At 32.0% G+C, this 21,570-nt stretch overlaps 2 protein-coding genes across 4 annotated transcripts in view; one reads left to right on the forward strand and one right to left on the reverse strand.

Moving 5' to 3' along the window:
• The window catches only part of LOC134714904 (uncharacterized), a 76,157-nt gene that overhangs the window by 47,157 nt on the left and 7,430 nt on the right, over positions 1 to 21,570 (forward strand). The window contains exons 4-17 of one of the 3 annotated variants that reach the window (XM_063576601.1): positions 5,779 to 5,833; positions 6,454 to 6,516; positions 8,459 to 8,645; positions 10,304 to 10,447; positions 10,931 to 11,052; positions 11,877 to 11,985; positions 12,753 to 12,801; positions 14,027 to 14,168; positions 16,811 to 16,988; positions 17,608 to 17,714; positions 18,086 to 18,246; positions 19,334 to 19,395; positions 20,046 to 20,366; positions 21,260 to 21,562. In XM_063576601.1, the coding sequence (XP_063432671.1) occupies positions 5,779 to 5,833; positions 6,454 to 6,516; positions 8,459 to 8,645; positions 10,304 to 10,447; positions 10,931 to 11,052; positions 11,877 to 11,985; positions 12,753 to 12,801; positions 14,027 to 14,168; positions 16,811 to 16,988; positions 17,608 to 17,714; positions 18,086 to 18,246; positions 19,334 to 19,395; positions 20,046 to 20,366; positions 21,260 to 21,562 (2,003 nt within the window). The remainder of the gene's footprint in view (positions 1 to 5,778; positions 5,834 to 6,453; positions 6,517 to 8,458; positions 8,646 to 10,303; positions 10,448 to 10,930; positions 11,053 to 11,876; positions 11,986 to 12,752; positions 12,802 to 14,026; positions 14,169 to 16,810; positions 16,989 to 17,607; positions 17,715 to 18,085; positions 18,247 to 19,333; positions 19,396 to 20,045; positions 20,367 to 21,259; positions 21,563 to 21,570) is intronic. The other 2 variants (XM_063576602.1, XM_063576600.1) reach the window with 2 other exon arrangements.
• On the reverse strand, positions 971 to 3,571 carry LOC134714903 (uncharacterized). Its single transcript, XM_063576599.1, has 3 exons — positions 3,116 to 3,571; positions 2,755 to 2,901; positions 971 to 2,348 (listed from the first exon to the last, which is right to left on the reverse strand). Exons 1-3 carry the CDS (start codon positions 3,425 to 3,427, stop codon positions 1,233 to 1,235), a joined length of 1,575 nt encoding a protein of 524 aa, XP_063432669.1. The 5' UTR covers positions 3,428 to 3,571; the 3' UTR covers positions 971 to 1,232.

Raw genomic sequence — 21,570 nt, forward strand, 5'->3', positions numbered from 1 at the left:
AAGTAAGCCATGTGAATGGAACCAGGGGAAAAAATCAAACAAGAATCCTTCAAAAATAACAGAAGCAGCATATTCATACTATAAATCTAGACCAACAAAGCTGAGCACTTTTGATCCTAGGCCACAGAACCAAAGAAACATTAGCAAAGAGACAAAAAATTCTTTTATAATGGAAATGCAATATAATTCTTTAAGAACTAGCAAGCCCTCTATGTGGGGAACCTTGCTCTCCTCTCAATATGAAGATTATAGTTTAGAAGAAGAACGAGTAGATCAGCTTGAAAGTTTATTTTGGATCATGTTTGATAATCTACGTGATGAAGGTAAACAGTACCCTACAGCTGCCTACATGATACCAAATACTGAACAACAATCAGAATCTGATACTTGGAAATCCAATAGATGGTTCCGGATCACTGCCTCAACATCAAAACAAGCAAGCAATCTTGGAAATATCTTAAACACTGAAACCCTGTATTGTGATTCTACCAAACGCAAACTATTCAACTTTATTTCATATAACATCTGGGCTTTACATACATTTTCTACACCAGACACTGTATATGGTATTGAAAGTGAAGAGCAAGCCAGAGCTGATTATTTAAAATATATGGCAGGAAAAATACAAGATTTCAGAGTCATAAAAACAGGCTTCTGGATAAATAAACTATGGCCAGAAATAGGATGTTCACCTGATGGTCTTGTTTTTGATCCAGAAGAAAATATGAAATATGGTTTACTTGAATTAAAATGTCCAAAACTATTTCGCAAAGTGGCACCTTCTGATTTATTTATGGCTCTGAAAGATAAAAAAATATTGAATAGCGAGTTATATTCAGCGTGTTTCTCTCGCCCAACCTCTGAGAATGCTTCTTTGGAACTTAAAACTCACCATGCATACTATTATCAAATTCAACTCCAGCTTGCAGTTACAGGATTTGAATGGTGTGACTTTGTGTTATGGTCATCTCTTGGTAAGCCAAATGTAGAGAGAATAAGACGAGACCAGCAGCTTATAACTAGTATGATAGGAAATATAACAACCCTTTGGCGACGAGTTATTGCCCCTGAGCTGTTTGAAATGAGGGTTCCTAGGAAACTGTTTCCTATTATTTTAAAAGACATTAATACACCAGTAATACTTCAAGTCAATAAATAGATTATTTATGTTATATTATATATTTTATATGGATACACTCATGCACATGTAAAAAGTGTTCAATGTATTTTTATCATTTAACTAAAGGTTCTTGAAAGTTAACTAGGCTACTTGCAACAAATACTAATTGATTGGCAATTGGAGACAATGACAAAGGTATATTTCCACTCAATAACTTAAATTTTTTCACACGTTCTATGACACGTTCAACATGTATACGAGCTTTGGCTATTCGTCTTGTAGTTAACTCTTCTTGAGCAGTAAACTTTGTTCTTTTTCCTAGAAATGGTGGTATATTCAAGAAGGCTTGGCGTTTGAGAAGCAGGTCCTTTATTGTAAATCCCCTATCTGCAAGAACCAAATCACCTGGGTTGATATAGTCTAAAAAACCACTTTGCTCAATAATTGCTCGGTCACTTATTGAGCCCTCAAATAAGTCTGAGACATAAACAATTGATCCGTTAGGTGCTATACCAATCAAACATTTATAGGTATGATGGTTCTTGTACGAGGAATATAAATTGCCTTGTCTCTTGAAATCTCTTGGCATTTGTACAAAGAATTCAGTGCAATCTATTGTGCAACGTATATTTTTAAAAGTTTTAAATACTTTTGGTAATCCAACTTTAAAATGCTGTCGTTCTGGAAACATGTCATGTCTCAACTCATTAAAATGACAATACAGTAGCTGAATCCATGTTGTAAAAACTATGCTAACTGTAGAAGATGCAATTCCGAAAAAGTGTGAAATAGTATCGATGCTGTAACCCCTTCTTAGTCTTACTAAAGTCAGAAATAACTCATCTTTTGGTTCAAGTTTTCTGTTTCCTTTCCTTGAACTTTCTTTTGCATCATTTTTCCCATCCCAGTATGTTAAATTGTAAACACTAGTGCCAAGAAAGTTAAATAGAATGCAAAACTGAGCATATGTTAATCCTGTGAATAATTTCATTTTAACATCATTGTCTTTAATTGCCTTTAATGATAGGGTGGTGTCATTTTGTTCATTTGGCTGATCATTCTGTCTACTTTCACAATTTCGCATTTGGTTTTTTAAAATCATGTTTTCAATTTTGGCGTTTAAAACTTCTTTTTCGTATATTGTTTGCACTTCTTTGTCATTTGTCTGTACATCAACAGTTTGTGACGATGCATCTGTAACAGGGCAAAGTACTAGCAATGATGTTTCCTGAAATATAATATTCTACATTTGTATATATAATTAATTTACAAAATTGTACATGTATATGAAAAAAAATATTTCTACTATTTTATATGCTTTATTTAATAACTGATTTTCCTGTAATAATTGTTGTTAACTGGAATTGAAACAATAATATAAGGAGAAGCACTAATTTGCACATGTAGATATTAACATGTAATATATTACAATGTATGTAACTAATTTAAAACAAAATTCTAGCCACAAGTGTGTGCAGAGGAGAGATTTTACCATTTCTAAGATTACGTGCACTATTGTTATAAACATTTTAAATAAATCAAACTTAATTCATGAATTATTTTGAGTTTTTAAGGGATTGTGTTTCAATGATTTTTTTCTGTCAACTGGCTCAATAAAACATCTAAATACTTACATGTACATGTGTTGTCTCAGGAAAGTTATTTAAATCATTGGACAGGTCAAGTAAACCTTCAGCAGCAGATTTAATATCCTTCTTTGAAATTTTTATTGGCTTTCTCCTTGGTGTAGGCGCTTTCCTTTTGCGTTCAAACCTTTCAACCTGTGTAGAATACAAAGATCTAGAGTGTAAATATATTTTTGGTTTAAATTCAATTTAAACAATAAACAGGAAAAGTATCATTCACTGTTATGAATAAGCTAAATTTGCAGTGAATAGCTTAATCTGAATTAATTTTGAGTGAATCTTATAATTTCAAAAGCTTTCCATATAAAAAGAACATGTATGTTGAAGAAAAGGGGGATGTAAAACTAACCTGTTCATCTGTGTGTAAAAGTGCTGGGATTGGATCAGGATTTTCAGCCGTAGGACCACTTTCTCCTACAAAATGCTTGCTGCATATATATGTGGAACGTTTGATTTTATCCACGTTGAAATCATTACCGGGTCGACCACAAGCTTTGATCCATTTTAGACAGGTTTCCCTACGAGTCGTCGGTTTAGGGAAAGGGATAAAAAACACATCTTTCATTTCTTCTCGATGTCTGTACCTAGTATCACTATTACATGTTCCATAGCAACAATGTTTATTTCCTTCAGATTTTGATTGCTGCGGTAATTCATCCATTTAATTAGTCGGAAAGAAGAAAAATATATCAATGAAATTTGCCTCATGCAAAGCGTTGTTTACAATGGCTTGCATGACATCCGGGAACTTTACCTGTGATGTCATTCTAAAAATAGCTTTGTAATCTATTATTAGTTCAACCGATCTTTGCTATTGGTTTAAAGATAAAATCAAGGAAGCAAGGGGCGAGCGTAAGATGGAAAACACTTTATGTTTTTACTTCTCTAATCTGAAAATTGAACCTTGAATCAATACTGAGATGCTAGTTTGTATTTATAAATAAACACACTTATTATTTTAAACAAAATCGAAAACAAATTAAATTCATTTATTGTTTGAAACTGTACGACAAAAAAGCTAATATTCTTTTGTGTAAAATATTAATTGTCCATGTTATTATTGTTCGTTATATTTTTTCTTTGTATATGTGAACTATTTTGAACATAATTCAAAGATTTTCACTACTTTTTTTTTTTATTTATTTTCAGTCAGTTAATTAGAATCCTCTGTTTTATCGGTGTAGTGCCATTTAAACAATTTTTAACTTAGTACCCCTATTTTCCTTTCGTAGTTTTAGAACGTATAGTTTAAAATGTCGTACTTGTAAATCTTTTAAAATCCTTGTTAGTATTTTATACATTGTGAAAGAAAAAAGGTACCGAACCCGTTACTATGAAAAATGTAGAGAGAATCATTTTGCGCAAAAATATTAAAAAAAAGGACATACATGTACACTTTTTATTTTTTCCGGTATTTAGATTCGTTATTTATTACTATCAATTCATGACATTTTTTAAAGTCATGTCATAACGACACAGCTGACATCCTTAATATACAATTAATATTTCAATAATTTATAAGTTTGACTGTCCCTCTAGTATCTTTCGTCTTTCTTTACACGGAGGAGAACAGGTGAAAGATATCAAGCAAACATTACCAACCACATTATCAGAAATTAAAAAAAGAATAAACACCACGAACTAAAGAAAAGAGACGACCCAGGTTATACGGTGATGTGTTCGTTGATTAGACTGGGTGTCTGGTGAAGAATTGCCTCATTCACAATCTTAATAAAATTGAGAAAGGAAATGGAGAATGTGTCAAAGCGACAACAAACCGAACATAGAACAGACAAGAGCCGAAGGCCACCAGTGGGTTTTCAATGTAGCTAGAATTCACGAACCCTTAGGTGTGTTTCATCTGGCCTCTAAAAATATGTATACTAGTACAGTGATAATGGACGTCATACTAAACTCCGAATTATACACAAGAAACTAAAATTAAAAGTCATAGAAGACTAACAAAGGCCAGAGGCTCCTGACTTGGGACAGGCACAAAATTGCGACGGGGTTAAACATGTTAAAAAGGAGGAACGAAAGATACCAAAGGGAAAGTCAAACTCATAAATCTAAAACAAACTGACAACGTCTTGGCTAAAAATGAAAAAGACAAACAGACAAACAATAGTCCACATGACACAACATAAAAAACCAAAGAATACATAACACGAACCCCACCAAAACTAGGGGTGATCTCAGGTGCTCCGGAAGGGTAAACAGATTCTGCTCCACATGTGGCACCCGTCGTGTTGCTTATGTGATATTAAATCCGGTAAATAATATAATTCGGTAGGTCACAACATGAAGACTTCTTCCTATATTTGGAGACAACAAAAACAAATATATAATACACAATACAATTTACAATAAGCGTACCGTAAGCAAATGGGTCCCACCAAAATCCTACGATGAACTTAAATGTTTCAAAATCCAAATAATCATGACATATAGAAATGGCGTTTAATAACATTTAACGGTACCAATTTTCTTGCACTAATGTTGTCATCAACCATGAACAGAATACGGTATTGTGATTCAAATTATGATATCGTCGTATAAAACTTTTCAAAGATGCGTTCAACTTTACCACTTAGAACCTTGAGTGATGTTTATTTTAGAACGCATTCATATATGAGTTAATTCATTATGGGGGAGACTCGTGCTCAGTGGCTATTTACTCCATTTGTAGGTTCTGTTGGTAAAAATTATTGATCCATAGAAAATTGAACTTTTACAATTGGCTAAAATGATGAAATTGAAGGTTTTAGTTTAGTTTTCAGCCTATCCCTACTATCAATTTTAAGTTTGAATTCAAAAAATGAAATTAACTTACAGATTAGATATATATAAATTATCCGATCAGATATTCAAATTATTCGATCAGACAATTTTAATTGTATTGCAATACATTGTATCAATGTTAAAAGCTATCATTGATTAACATTTTGATCAGACAAATATTTCCGTGAAGTATTTAAAGTATTTAAAGTATTTACTCTATTCTATTTAAAGGAACTATGTCAGTATTGTAGACATTTTAGATAGTCCTCGATTTCCAGTAAAGAATGTGAGTAGTAAAGTTACTTGTTGTGAAGTGTGTCAACTTAAAAATTAATGTAAATACATTCATTATTATCAGAATATATCACGTCTCACGCGAATAAATCAGAATAATGATAAAAATGTGCACCAGCTAATATACATGAATGAAACTCAATATATTTTATATCAGGCCAATTATCCAAAAGTACCACAACTTTTACTAAGAAAACAAACACATCGCGCATTGAACATTGTCGTCAACAGCAATATTTAGTGTATGGAAAAACTCATAAGTTAAACAACGATTGGCAACGTCATGCAATTAATCTATAGACGATCAATACACTGCACGGAAAACTAATAACTGCCCAACATGAACCCCCCAGAACTTGGGTTAATAACTCTGGCAGGTGCAACGGTTAAGTTATCAGTTTATGATCCACATGTGTATTAATAATGTTATGTTGTAAGAACTGTAACATAAGCTTAAGAATTTAGTTTTAGTTAAATTAAAATCTACAATATCCAGTCTTAATGTAGATATAGGAAGATGTGGTGTGAATGCCAATGAGACAACTCTCTATCCAAGTAACAATTTAAAAAGTAAACCATTATAGGTTAATGTACTCACTATGTTTTTTTCAGAATTCTATAGAGTTTCCATCTGAAGCAAACAAGCTTAGTTACTGCACCTTATCAAAAGAAAAGGTAATTTATGGTAGCTGTATCAGATACCAAAATGACTATATTCTACTCCGAAGCAACACTGAGTATTGGATTTCAATTGGCATTCCCTTTCTGTTGTTTGTAAAAATGTTTATGAGTCTACAACAAAACTTCTTAAAATGTGTGCACTTTTAAATAAAATTGCCACAATTGAATGATAGATTGTCTAGATTAAAGTATTATTATTTTATTCTGTTCTATCAGTTTAACTTACCACTAAAGCTATAATATAGGATGACTGTTAATGAGACAAATATCAATTAAACACTAAAATCAGACATGTGAGCGATTACAGGTAAATGCATCCTTCGTTGTAATAAATCCATCGGATAACTTCCTCAGTCTATCTTTATACTCGATTATGATGATTGATGACAAAGCGGTAGGGATTTTAACATAAGTTTGAAAAAATATCAATAAGGAATAACCAGTAATTAAAGGCAACAGTAGTATAACATTGTTCAAACGTCATTAATCGATCAAGAGAAAAGATATTCGTGTTACAAACTAAAACACATTAATCTTAAGGGGAAAACAATGAATCTCCGAACAACAGAAACACTAAACTGCATCAAAAACAAATGCTAACATGCAAAATTAGTTATCAGAGATACCAGGAGTATAATTAAATACACCAGACGCGCCTTTCGTTTACATAAGACTCATCAGTAAAGCTCAAATAAAATAAATAGTTATGAAGCCAAGTTAGTACAGTTGACACAATTGTGCCAAATACGGATAAGGTAATCTATTCCCTGAAATAAGAAAATCCTAAGAATTTCGAAAAAATCATTCTTTTTTAAACAGGAAATTTATAAAAAATAACCATTTAATTGATATTCATGTCAACACCGAAGTGCTGACTACTTGGCTGGTGATACCCTCGGGGACGAAACGTCCACCAGCAAGGGCATCGGTCCAGTGGTGTAAATGGTAAACAGTTATCAAAGGTACCAGGCTTATAACTTAATACGACATACGTGCGTTTCGTCTTCATAAGACTTATCATGAGTAACAAGTAAAAAATTGAAGAGCACTGAGGAAACAAAATTCCAAAATTTTATGCCAAATACCACTAAGGTAATCTATTCCAGGAATACGAAAATCCTTAGTATTTCGAAAAATTCATTCTTTAATGGAATTTTTTAAGAATGACCATATTATTGATATTCACGGCTTATTTGATAGAAACCGTCATATGCCTGACTTGGTAAAGTACATGTTACGAACAAAAGGTAAACAGCAAACTAATAAACTAGCAAACACATATTATTGTCTTAGGTAGGGAAACTTCTCTATTAAATATAGGTGCAAATGTCTTTGTCTGGACGCGTCATTAATTCTTAATCATGTTTATGGTTGTTGTCCATTACCTCATATGTCCATATTGATATAGGTGTATACAGTATAGAAAAAAATCATATAATATCAGCTTCACCTTAATAATCCTCTGTAATTTTTGCGGACGCCATTACGAGTTGGTTGACCTTTATGGAATAATCGTGTCACAAATTATATCGGATATTTTCCTTACGTCGTAACTACAATCCCCTTCTCTTTGATAAATGTGACATATCAAATTAGACTATTTACCGGATTTGTTAACACATAAGCAACACGACGGGTGCCACATGTGGAGCAGAATATGCCTACCCTTCCGAAACACACGAGATCACCCCTAGTGTTTGGTTGGGTTCGTGTTGCTTATTTCTTTAGTTTTCCAATGTGTGTCATGTGTATTATCGTTTGTTTGTTTGTCTTTTTAATTTAAGCCATGCCGTTGTAAGTTTATTTTCGATTTATGAGTTTGGCCGTCCCTCTGGTATCTTTCGTCCTTCTTTCACACGTTTAGATAAATCTACACTAGTGTATAACAAAGTCCTGTTTATTAATACTTATACATGACTGATGTATTTCATTGTAGGTACCATATTGTCAGAATCACATCAGAGTCCTAGAGTTTCGAACTGACGACACCGTCATATTATGCGGAACAAACGCTGATTCACCAAAGGGTTTTGAATTAAACATTACAGATAATTCACATATAAGCCTAGGTCCTGTTCCGTGTGCAAATGATCCATTTGATAATTTTACAACTACATATATAAGTAAGTAGTGCATTATTTAAAAAAAGATACAAAGTACAATTGTGTGACCAATAAGCAACAAGAGGTAACAATGAGAAATATGGTGCATTTTTACTTTCATGTTTTTTGTATTGGATATTTTTCACTTTGATTTATTGATATTTGTCAAGAACGAGCATACATATACTAGTACTCAATTGCCTCATATGTTTAAGAGATCACCAGTCAAGTATTTGTATCTGGTATTCAAATATTAACTTAAATACAATGTTTTTCTGAATAGGATTAATTTCTGTCAAATAAATATGTTTTTCCATGTTGCATATTCATTGCTTCGCTGACAAAGTTTTGTGAATGTCCGCAAGGGTTCCTCGATCTAATTAAGTGAATATAGTCCAATTGATGACAGTTGATATTTCATAAAGTTCTTCAATTGTTCATCCAACATTTAACCAATAAGGTATTGACTCCTGATTAGATGTTAATTGTCTTAGGATATGTTTACTTTTAATGACCACCGGATAGATGTTTTACAGGTATTTTTGGTGCATCGAAGAAAACCCATCTATAAATATCTGTGTTGACATTATATTGAGGCCTTTTTTCTTAATAGCTTTGTTTAAAAAAATGAAGTGTGGTTAGATTGTCAATGAGACAGCTATCCCCCCAAAAAATCAAAATGAAGTGGACGTAAATAGATAAAGGCAATCGTACGTAAATTGTTTTGGTCCCGAATTTATTTTAAAAATTGGCTTGTATGGTAAAAAAGGATACTTTTACAGTTATTAAAAAGAAAATCTATGTGATAATCACCCAACCTTAATAGTTGAATTATCAATTAAAAGGTCCTCACCAATGCTCGGAATTAAACATTCGATTATTTAACTATCTCAATTTGATAAATCCGACAATTTACTAGTACCATGTTCAAATTATATATGTGTTAAACACCTACAATGTCTATGCTCAAGCTACCATCAGTTTTTATCCAACCGAATAAAAAAAATACGCTAGCAAGTTAAATATGAAAAAAAGATGTGGTATGATTGCAAATGAGACAACTCTCCACAAGAGTCCGAAATGACATAGAAATTAACAACTGTATGTCACCGTACGGCCTTCATAAATTAACAAAGCCAACACCGTATATTCAGCTTTAAAAGGCCCCGAAATGACAATGTTAAACAATTCAAACGAGAAGACTAATGGCCTTATTTATGTATACCAAATTTCACTGATTTGACCCAAAATATTTTACTTGTTGTATAACATTCTAAAACGAATATAGATTAGAAAAAGTTCAAAAAAAGCAGTACAAAAATGACTCGGTAAAGTGTCACCATAATTCGTGCTTTCTATTAGGTAATCACCTTTTACACGTATATGTATAAGCATAATATTTTGTGGGCTGGATCTGTCAACGAGGGAGATATCCTCGTGAATATCCTGCAGTTACGGAAACCTCCTTCTTTATACCCCGGAGTACAGGGTCTGATAAAGATCGAATGGCTGACGAAAATATTGATTATGCTAATAATCTTTTCAATAAGGTTGACTCATATGTTTTTAATTTAGTACACATGTAGTACCATGTTGATAGGGTAACATAAACTGTAATAATTATTATAGTGCATGAATAGGTTACACTCGATTCGTAGTTCATTTTGTTTTATCTTCAGCAGATCATAATCAGTATGGCAAAGGAATTATGTATTATGGCGCAACGTTGCATACTGAAGCAACAATATTTAGACCAATGTATGATGGTGCTGGGAGGGTTAGCGAATACCAAAAAGGTGTCATAAGCTCAAACTGGATGAAAGGTAACTGTAAATGATCAATAATTAAATAGAATTAATGATTTTTAAACCCTTGATTATTACTTATGTGTTGAATCAGTTTACGCAAGACATTTAAAGATAAAATAACAAGAAACGGTATGATACCCGACCCCACCCTGATAAAATCTAGAATGTTGTTGTTATTTTTAAAAATTTTGTTTTATATCTTTTTTTAGGTTAACTGTTAAAACTTAATATCAAACGCCCGCATTTCCGCACAAGTTATAAATTACATGTCATAAATCTATGTTATACATTATTTTTGAGCTAATGCCATTGGTAAACAATACAAGCAAAACATAGAGTTTAAAAAAGAAAACATAAATATACCAAGAGAGAAAAACAAAAAAGAACCCAAACAAACTGGAAGAAATGAAATGTCATTATAAATATTTTGCGCAGGGGATGTAAGTCATTTTAAATCAAAACATACGTAAATACTGATATCAGTCTTCTTTCTTCCAGATCCCCAATTTGTCGGATCTTTCTCTTTAAAAGAAACAGTACTTTTCTTTTTCCGCGAAACCGCTACTGAAGTTAATCCCTCTGAAAACAAAATTTACTCGAGGGTTGCAAAGGTTTGTAAGGTACGGTGAGTCCTGTATTGTAATGAGTTCAATTAGTAATGGTGTAAAGTAAGGAAGGGAAAAATACATCATTGATTGGTTGGTGATATGCAACATCAGCACAAAAAGGATATATCACATCTGGATAGAAAAAAACCCAACATGAACATATACGATTAAGTGCGCAGATATAAAAAAATAATAAAAGGTAATAAGTGTAATGAGTTCCGGTTACATTTTCTATCCCGACCAAATTTGACTCGTTATTTTGACTTCTTCATGTGGAACAATTAAAAGAATATGATGTTGCGTTACAAATTGAAGCTTGTATCCCTTTCACAGATAAAATCATATTTTGCTACATGATTCTTATTGAGACACAATATTGTATTAATAGTTTCTGTTACTACTGAACAACGCGGCAAGTACTTCAGTTGCAACATAAAATGCGTATTGATCCATGTCAATTGCATAGAATACACGCGTAGCATTGTTCAGTGCATTAGATTGTAGAAAGTTAGATATTTGATTATAATGATTATAGGAAATTAACAAAAAGTGTTGCCATTAACTGGAATTACTTCAAGAAGTGGACTTTATAATGCATTTTCTAAATGTCTACATATGTAAATTGTCTGAATTACATAAGAAATGGCACATATTTATAAAAAGTGGAATCCATATTGAAAGAAACAAGATATCTAAATTTATTAATAGAACATGTGGACACATTTTTGTCTTTTGCTCTTGTAGTTGTCTTTAGCATGTAAGTACAAAACATGTCTTTGAAACTTCTAAATTCTTAAATCGGATAAATCTCTCTTTATATATCTTTGATTTTGTAGTCTGATATTGGAGGAAATTCAATTTTAAGGAATAAATGGACAAGTTATCAAAAAGCTAGATTGCAGTGTTTCACTGAAGGAAGTTCGCCAGTTTATTTCGATGACATACGTATGTATATTTCTTTACATCAGCAGGGGTTTCTCTAGCAGTGTGTGTTTGTTGGAATGAATTAATTATTAAAAGCAAAAACGAACATTAAAATGTTTTAGACGTCGATTTTTGTTTTAATAGAAAATTTATATATGATAATTAGTTATATATATATACGATTAGCTGATATACACATTAAGCAGTTGTATGTCGTTACACGAATGGGCAAAGATAGGGATATAAAAAACCTACTATATAGATTATAAAGTTAAAGCCAATTATATGCCACTACAGATCTAGGAATGACATTGAACTCCTGTGTTCGGTAATTGAGGTGTAAGGAATGCATTGGCAAGCATATATTACTATTGTAAAAAAACGATTCAACTAAACAAAAACAGTATAGTGATTTAGTTGTTTAATATGGTTTGTTAAAAGGAATTATGTTACTGTTCTATTTATTTAAGACACATTCGTAAGTTTAAGGCGTGCATGTCACCGAATGTTACTAAAAGAAAGTACGCCCTGTTATAATATACAGTTATGAATAAACATCTTAACATCTACTTCTTTCATATAAAAACAATATTCTTAAATCGCCCACATATAAATATGCATACTTTGTAAAAGCTGACTTTAAAATAAAATCATGCTAAGTTGGGCAGTTGGTTATATAACGGTATATATGTACTATTTGGTATTTTTTTTTTATAACCAATATATTGTATTAATAAGTAGCTTTAAACAAACTGATGAAAACAATGTATATTTCTATGTTGTTTCAGAGGACATAGTTGAAAAAGATGGCATATTCTACGGTCTGTTTATGACAAGGCAAGTTAGAAAATGGCAAGCTTAAAGGATTTCTTGATAAAACCCAACAAAGATATAATATTAACATGATTAAGGAGATATAACTCACCCGTTGCCCTAGAATAGTCGAAAGGCCAAATCTATAATATGGTGTTCTTAAGATTTCCAAATGTGAAAAAGTTACTTTCACGACAATTGCCACAATCGTAATATCGGTTTTATTTTTAAGGTACTGTAGTAACTATATAATGGACCGATATATTTTCAAACGATCTTCAATTTACCATTTTCAATACCTAATATTTTAACTAAAGCCTTTAATGGTGAACTTAAGTTTTATAAATCCTGGTCTTTTAAAAGAATTAAATGCAAAGAAATTTAGATTCCGGTTTTGAAAATACAAAACAGCTACTTTATGACGCTCAAATTCAATTCAAATAAAAAGTTCTATGGAGGATAAAATTAGAATGTAAAATATATTTAACAACAAGAAGGAAGCGTCGTCTATATATTTCAGACGCATTAAATGAATAAGCGTTATGTTTACTCCAATTATATTTCAAACTCGTAAAATGTTTTTGTGTTTTGCAGAAATATTGAAAACAGCACGTTTAATAACTTCTTGCGTCCATAGCGCTTTTTACAATTTACCTTCATCAGAAACGCTCAAAGTCAATAATCTGAAATCCGAAGATAGATAAGTACCGAAAATCGTTGAAGAGTGATATGGCAGAAAAATATATAGTTGAACGATTTAATGATTTCATTCTCATTCTTTTCGTCCATGTTATTCTTTATCAATTAAATAGAGAATGAAAATGGGGAATGTATCAAAGAGACAACAACCCGACCATAGAAAAAACAACAACAGAAGGTCACCAACAGGTCTTCAATGTAACTAGAAATTCCCGCACCCGGAGGCGTCTTTCAGTTGGCCCCTAAAAACATATATACTATTTCAGTGATAAGGAAACATACTAATTTCCAAATTGTACACAAGAAACTAAAATTAGAATAATACAAGACTAACAAAGACCAGAGGCTCCTGACTTGGGACAGGCGCAAAATGCAATACATATATCATCACGACAAACTTGTTTTCAACCCTTGGTTGACCGAATGTTTACTTTGATTATTACCAGTAAAATGTAACATTTTGCTTGATGTTTATTCGACTGTGGATGAGATATACTACGAAATCTTCAATTTCTAAAAGTATGTTCTATATACTAAACACCTTTTGTAGAATAAAGTCACCGGTCTCTGTTATATGTGCCTTTAACACCTCTGACATTGAAGCTGTATTTAATGGGCCATTTAAGACACAGAAGACACCAAATTCATTATGGACAGAGGCTGAAAATATACCACAACCAAGACCAGGGATGGTAAGTATGTTTTCGATGTTTATCTTCACAGTTTTGTTTGACATTCTGAAGAGTCGAAACATAATTGATTTACACAACACTGAAAACAAGCGTTTTCCATAAAAGTTCGATATAAGCACTCAGTCAACCTTATTTTGATATGCATGTAATTTTCTTCAGTCATTTATGAATAGCAGGTATAAGTGGGAGGTTAAGCGAGCAATATGCATTTACAAAGTTGAAAATTTACTGGTTTTTTCACAGAAGTTAATTGGTTTTTGGACTTTCCACATTTTTAATTTACTTTGTAAGCCAGTGTTTTTGTTAAATACCTTTCTCTTTGCATTATTGAATGAGCATTGCCTTTAAATTGAGACACAATATAATTACTACCGATCAAACGGTAAAGCATAACTTAACAAAGAAAGCAGAACAAAATCCAAAAACGCACATGTAAAACAATAATTTAAAAAATAAACCCAAACAAAACAACATCATGAACATAGAACAGCACGAATGATTTATTTGATAATCTTTATAGAATATGCGATATGGGATGATAAAAAAACATGTTTAAAGTAAATTTAAAGTTATATGTGGACTTAATGATGGTAAGATTATGATTTAAAACTAAACGCGTCATATTTCAATATGTTTGGCTGAAAGCCTTTCTGATATATTCTAACACAGTTAAAGTGTCCATCACAAATTTGTGTGAGACATACGAGAATGAGTTATGCTTAATCAAATTAGATACATTAGAACAAAAGCAATAAATATCAAACGTACCAGGATTATAAATTAATACGCCAGACACGCGTTTTATCTATATGAGACTCATCAGTGACGCGCGGATAAAAAAAAGTTATAAAGCAAGACTCACCAGTGACGCTCAGATCAAAAAAGTTATAAAGCCAAACAAGTACAAAGTTGAAGAGTATTGAGGACCCAAAATTCAAAAAAGTTGTGCAAAATACGGCTTAAGTAATCTATTACTGCGATAAGAAAATCCTTAGTTTTCCGAAAAATTCAAAGTTTTGTAACAGGAAATTTATAAAAATGACCATGGCACTCACACCACATCTTCCTATATCTATATAATTGATATTCATGTCAATACTAGAGTGCTAATCAACATAGCTAAATAGCCAAACAAGTACGAAGTTGAAGAGCATTGAGGAACCCAAATTAATTAGTTTTGAATACAAAGTAAGGTCAAACATGTTTTAACTTACTTTAAATAAAGCTAATACTAACAATGACCACTGCCCTTTTCTCGATCTTGATATCTATATCACTAACGGAAAGCTGAATACTAAAATTTATGATAAAAGGGATGATTTTTCATTTCCTATCGTTAATTATCCGTTTTTAGATGGTGACGTTCCCTTGTCACCATCTTACGGTGTTTATATATCCCAACTTGTACGATTCGCTCGTGTATGTAACAATGTTATAGATTTTAACGAGAGAAATTTATGTATTACTGAAAAATTATTACACCAGAGTTTTCGATATCACAAACTAGTCAAAACATTTACTATAAAGTTTTATCATGGTATAAAGACATCATTCGTAAATATAGCTCAACATGTATATTTCTAATACGTTTAGGTATTTCACATCCAATTTTTTATGGAAATATTCTTTATAAAGCACAAAGGTGTCAGTATTCACCTCAGAAACTTACAAAAGCTTTGAATAGACTTATTAAGAAAGGATATAATTACGATACTGTTGTCAAGTCATTAAAGATTGCATATTTTGGCGTTAATATTGAGTCACTCATAAGGTCTTTGCATGGGATCTAAACACATTTATTCTAAAAACAGTTGTTGGCATGAAACGGGTTATGATCTTCTCATATATGTTATGATGGTATGATACTTAACCCCTAACGGGAGGTATTGTGCCTGATGTTCATATGATTAAATCATAATCTTTCAGTCAGTTTAATTGAAGTCTGGAGCTGGCATGTCAGTCAACTGCTAGTAGTCTGTTGTTATTTATGTATTATTGTCATTTTGTTTATTTTCTTTGGTTACATCTTCTGACATCAGACTCGGACTTCTCTTGAAGAAAAATGAATTTTAATGTGCGTATTGTTATGCGTTTACTTTTCTACATTGGTTAGAGGTATAGGGGGAGGATTGAGATATCACAAACATGTTTAACCCCGTCGCATTTTTGCGCCTGTCCCAAGTCAGGAGCCTCTGGCCTTTGTTAGTCTTGTATTATTTTAATTTTAGTTTCTTGTATACAATTTGGAAATTAGTATGGCGTTCATTATCACTGGACTAGTATATATTTGTTTAGGGGCCAGCTGATGGACGCCTTCGGATGCGGGAATTTCTCGCTACATTGAAGACCTGTTGGTGACCTTCTGCTGTTGTTTTTTATTAAGTCGGGTTGTTGTCTCTTTGACACATTCCCCATTTCCATTCTCAATTTTATTTTAGAGACCACTTAAGTGAGCAAAACATTTGGTCTCTTAAGACAGGTTATCTTATAAAACAGGTTCAATTTATATGAAATGTACTATGATCTTTTAACACAGGTGGTATCTTAAGCAGGTTTGACTGCATACGGATTTTTCGATTTAAAAATCTTTGTCGAAACGTTATGGTCACAGAAAACATAACTAATGATCAATTTGTTTTCAGTGTATTAATAATTCAATGGCTCAAAGTGAAGATGTTCTCAACTTTATTGCCAACCATCCTCTAATGCACAAAACTATTCAGCCTTTGTATGGAAAGCCAATATTTGTTTTATATGATCATCTACAGAAATTAGAAATACACAGGAATATGACGGAAATTGTGTTTTATGCAGGCTCAAGTATGTATAAAAAAATATGCATATTGAAAATGTTAATGAGACGACAAAGCAATCGTGTCAAATGTATTAAAATTCAAAAAGTTCTTGGAGTAATGTGTGCATCAGGATTGCTTATTCCTATTTAGCAGAAACTATTTTATCAAAACGTGATCAGAATGTACTGAAAAGAGAAAGGAATCAAGAAATATGAGTACATGTTCGGCTCTCCAAATCGATAAAATAATGCGAATTATTAGTTTAATAAGCATATTACTAGATGTCATGTTAGGTTAAACAAAGCAAATAAAAAAAGACAACCACGCACAAATGTCAACAAGATTGTAAACAAGAAAACTATAACCTGCTTTGCAGAAAAATCCGGTCAACGATATCATTAAGTCTCCTGTTCATGTACACGTAAAATAACATTGCAGATTAAAAATAAAAAATACATATGATTTATATAATATATGAGTAGATTTAAATTGCAGTGAGGTGTTAAAGTTTTTTGCTCCGTGTTGAATGACTCATTTGAGATGAAAAACAGCAATAAAAGCGCCGTTCCTTCGCTTTTTTATTGTGCATATACTGGTTTTTTTGCCATGGACTAGTTTTATTATATGTTTTTGATTTTTTTCAGGTAGTGGAAAGGTTTATAAATTATTTTCCACAAACGGAAATACTTACGTGTCAAATATTTTCGCACCTTCTCCAGAGAATGAAGCCATCTGGTCTTTAGTCAATATTGTAAGTTATTTTTTTCTGATTGTTAACAGTATTAAAGAACTAACCTTGACAAAACACAACCTATTGCGAATCTAGATGATATTTACTCCAACACAATTTATTTTTACAATTACAGATTTGGTTTTGCACACTTTTTAGTTTTGTTGATGTCGTTGTATTTTGTATACCGTTATTGTATTCGTCTTTTGTCATTTTTTTCCCATGTCTTTTTTTTTGTCTTCCTTAAGTGTTAATATCCTTTTTAGGTCTTCCGTTCTCATTTTTTGCAATCATCTTAATATACAAGCTTAAAATCTAATTGTAACTTCTTGCGCACTGTTATACGTTTATTTGTATGTAATTTCTTATATTCATTGCAAATTAAATTGCAGGGAGACTTTGTGTTAATTGGAACGGATTATTCAGTGAGACAAATTAATGTTATAAACTGTGAGCAGTACATGAAGATTGCTAAATGTATAAAAGATCCCCATTGTGCCTGGTCAGACAATGTGTGTCGTTCTGCAAAATATATATCTTCAAATTCTAACGTGTAAGTCAGCTGAAGATAACATACAGTTTAAAATAATCAAAAAGAAGTAACGGAAGAAATTACATATAAATTAGGTATATTTATGCGCTTCATTAAAAATGTCATAAACAGGTATGTTGAAAGGCTATCATTTGACGAGTATTGTTGATTAACTTTCAAAAACTGCCACAAGTTATAAGGATTTTTTTGCAGCAGCAGTCTATTGATGTTAAAATCTCGTTACTCGATTAAAAAGATACAAAAACAGATGAAAGGAATTGTCCAAAGGAGCGTGACCGACTGTTTTGTCATGATAATCGTCTTCTTTTGTGTATGCCTTCCCAATAATGCGACTTACACTTAGACAAAATGTCATTATATCGACATATTATAATCGGGAATGGGACATATTCCGTAGAACACTATTTCAGACGACTTTTAAAACCACACTCTAAATGTCTAATAACCTGTCGTTTGAACTATTATTTCGTTTAGTTGCTCATGATTCAAAGACTAACTTTGAAATAACAATAATTTTAACTAAAACCTCTTATAGTTTCTGCTACACTTAATGCATTTATTCAGTATATAACCGTAGTTAAACTCTTTCGTGCTAAGTCTAAAACCAGGATGGGCACTTCGCTAACAAACCATTGTTTGAGTGAAATTTTCATGGCTTTTCCTTTGAGTATTAGTGTTCCTGTTTTATGCTATAACTAAACAACATACTAAATCGTTTGTTCTCTAGGAGGTTTTGATTCGTCTACAGTCAATTGACATAAAAACATTCCTTTCAGCTGTTGGGTGTTTCTTTTCAAAAATATTAATCATTGTGATATGGGGGACACCACTGTTTGAAGTGTCTAGAAATTTATTATTCGTTATTGCAAAAAATAAAATCACAAAAATACTGAACTCAGGAAATTCAAAGGAAATTCAAATCGGAAAGTCCTAATCAGATGGCAAAAACAGCAATTACGAATGGACAACAACTGTAGTTTTCCTGACTTTGTACAGGCATTTTCAAATGTAGAAAATTGTGCAAACGCGCGCCTACATTTTTGAACTTAACCTGAATGAAGTCTTTCTTGTTGTATATATTTTCTAGCAATCGGCTGCAAATATATACGTATGCCAACTTTAGTTTAACGGATCATTTCCCATATATGTGTGAGTAACAAAAATTATGATATATGTATACAATTTCATTATAGGCAAATCTAATATCTCTATTTCTTAGTAAATTTGAATTTGAAATTGAATTTTCTTTGCAATATTTGAGGAAAAAAAGCAATAGTTAACTAATTCATTCGACGCGACAGCTACAGGGCAGATACCAAATATCGACGATTCATTGTATTTAACGCGATGCAGTAACGATTTTTCAACGTTTTGGTGTTGTTGTTTGTTAAGTACACTTGATTTTTTACCGTTAAAACCAAAAACCTAGTATTTATAATTTCCCATCATTAAAACAGAAATGTAAGTATCAACAACATATACCGGTATAAAAACATTTAATTTGTTTTTAAGAAAATTGTATGAAGTACAAATTTGAAAAAATGATTTAAAGACGAAATTAAAAAACTTTTCCGTTCATATCACGTGCTTCTGGGTTTTTCCCTTAAACACAGCTTAATCGAGATAAATCTTGCACTTTGGTGACGACGTATGTAGTTTAACCAATGGATCAATTGTAACAGTCAACAATACTATACATGTATATATCTCTGAGTCTGTGTTACATGTATATAGATACATGTCTATCAATACTCGTTTTGTATATTAACAAATATTGAGTGCATTAATTTGATTTGTAGCTCATCCTGAAATTCCAAAATGGTTACGTGTCATTGATGCATTTGAAACGAAACTTGTGATTGAATGGATGTCTGGATCTAGCGAAGACGAGTCACAAGTTTTTGTCCTAGAGTTCAGAAAATATGATGAAATTAACTGGTCAACAGCTTATGTAAATGAAACAGATACACAAAGTGATTTACAAAGTTTCGAGCTAACTGGTCTAACTGAGGGGCAAATTTATAAAATACGAATTTGCGCACAAAACTCATTTGGAAGAAGTCAATTTACAGAAATACTTACTGTATCAACAGGTCATCTCGAAGACGATATAGAAGAAGGTTTGTATTTAAAGGTGTGATAAATATCAATGCATACATAAATCATTGAGGTATTCTTGTTAATTACAATATCTAAATATAACTGCATATGTGGAGCAGGATCTGCCTACCCTTCCTGAGATCCCCATTCAGTTTTTGGTGGGGTTCGTGTTGCTTAGTCTTTAGTTTTCTATGTTGTGTCTTCTTTTTTTATGTTTAGCCATGGCGTTGTCAGTTTATTTTCAATCTATGAGTTTTACTATCCCTCTGGTATCTTTCGTCCCTCTTTCATCAAACATAGATTTACAAATACCACATTGACGGATTCGGTATAACTCAATCTACTTATTTTGTTGTATACGACTTTGTAAAAATATTATACAGTTTATTATGCCGTTAATTCATCTGGTTTGAATTATTTTAAATTTTTCATATGGAGGCCTTTCATGACTGACTATATATACGGTATGCTTTTTCCCATTGTGACAATTCCAGCATTTGACTACCAATGCTTAAATTTATTACACGTTATCCCTATTGAATAGTTATCCATTAGTAATTATGCCACATCACTTTTTTCTGTATAGAAAAGTTACTATAGTTCACCAAACACATTAACTAAACTTGTCAATTCAAAAAATAATACTATATGTTACCCGTGCAACCTTCGACAATGAACAAAGTCATACGCATAGTCAGTTATAAAATACCCCGAAATAACAAAGGTGAAACAATTTAAACGCGAAAACTCACGGCCTTATTCATGTACAACATAAGGAACAAAACACAAAGATACAACACAGCAACAAACGACAACACACTGCTTATTGTCACAGCTTTATCATAATTTATGAATTAAAACCAGCCTATCCAGTCCTTGATGAAAAATATAATTGTTTTAATCTTGATTTAAGGTCTACCCGATCGACCTTCCCAGCTTAAAGTCATAGATGTTTCGAAAACAAGGTTAATAATTGAATGGATCCCTGGAATAAATGGAGAAACCTATCAAATATTTGGTTTGAAATATACAAAGAATGATGGAGTCGATTGGACATCTGTCGAAATAAAGCAAATGAAAATGTCGACTGATCCAAAAAATATAACGCTAACAGGCCTAAGCGAATGTCAGATATACACATTTCATATGTACGTCGAAAATGATGTGGGTGAAAGTTACACTACAGAAAATGTCACTGTAACAACAGATTGTTCAGGTAATGAT

This window comes from Mytilus trossulus, chromosome 4 (assembly GCF_036588685.1).
Source record: "Mytilus trossulus isolate FHL-02 chromosome 4, PNRI_Mtr1.1.1.hap1, whole genome shotgun sequence".
In the NCBI taxonomy this organism is placed as follows: domain Eukaryota; kingdom Metazoa; phylum Mollusca; class Bivalvia; order Mytilida; family Mytilidae; genus Mytilus; species Mytilus trossulus.

What these genes read in the sequence shown, in the direction of transcription:
- LOC134714903 (XM_063576599.1), bottom strand. Translation starts at nt 3,427, where the DNA reads ATGGATGAATTACCGCAGCAATCAAAATCTGAAGGAAATAAACATTGT. An exon ending in TTTTACACACAGATGAACAG is followed by an intron (nt 2,902 to 3,115) that starts GTTAGTTTTACA and finishes TATTCTACACAG; the next exon opens with GTTGAAAGGTTTGAACGCAA. An exon ending in CTGAGACAACACATGTACAT is followed by an intron (nt 2,349 to 2,754) that starts GTAAGTATTTAG and finishes ATTATATTTCAG; the next exon opens with GAAACATCATTGCTAGTACT.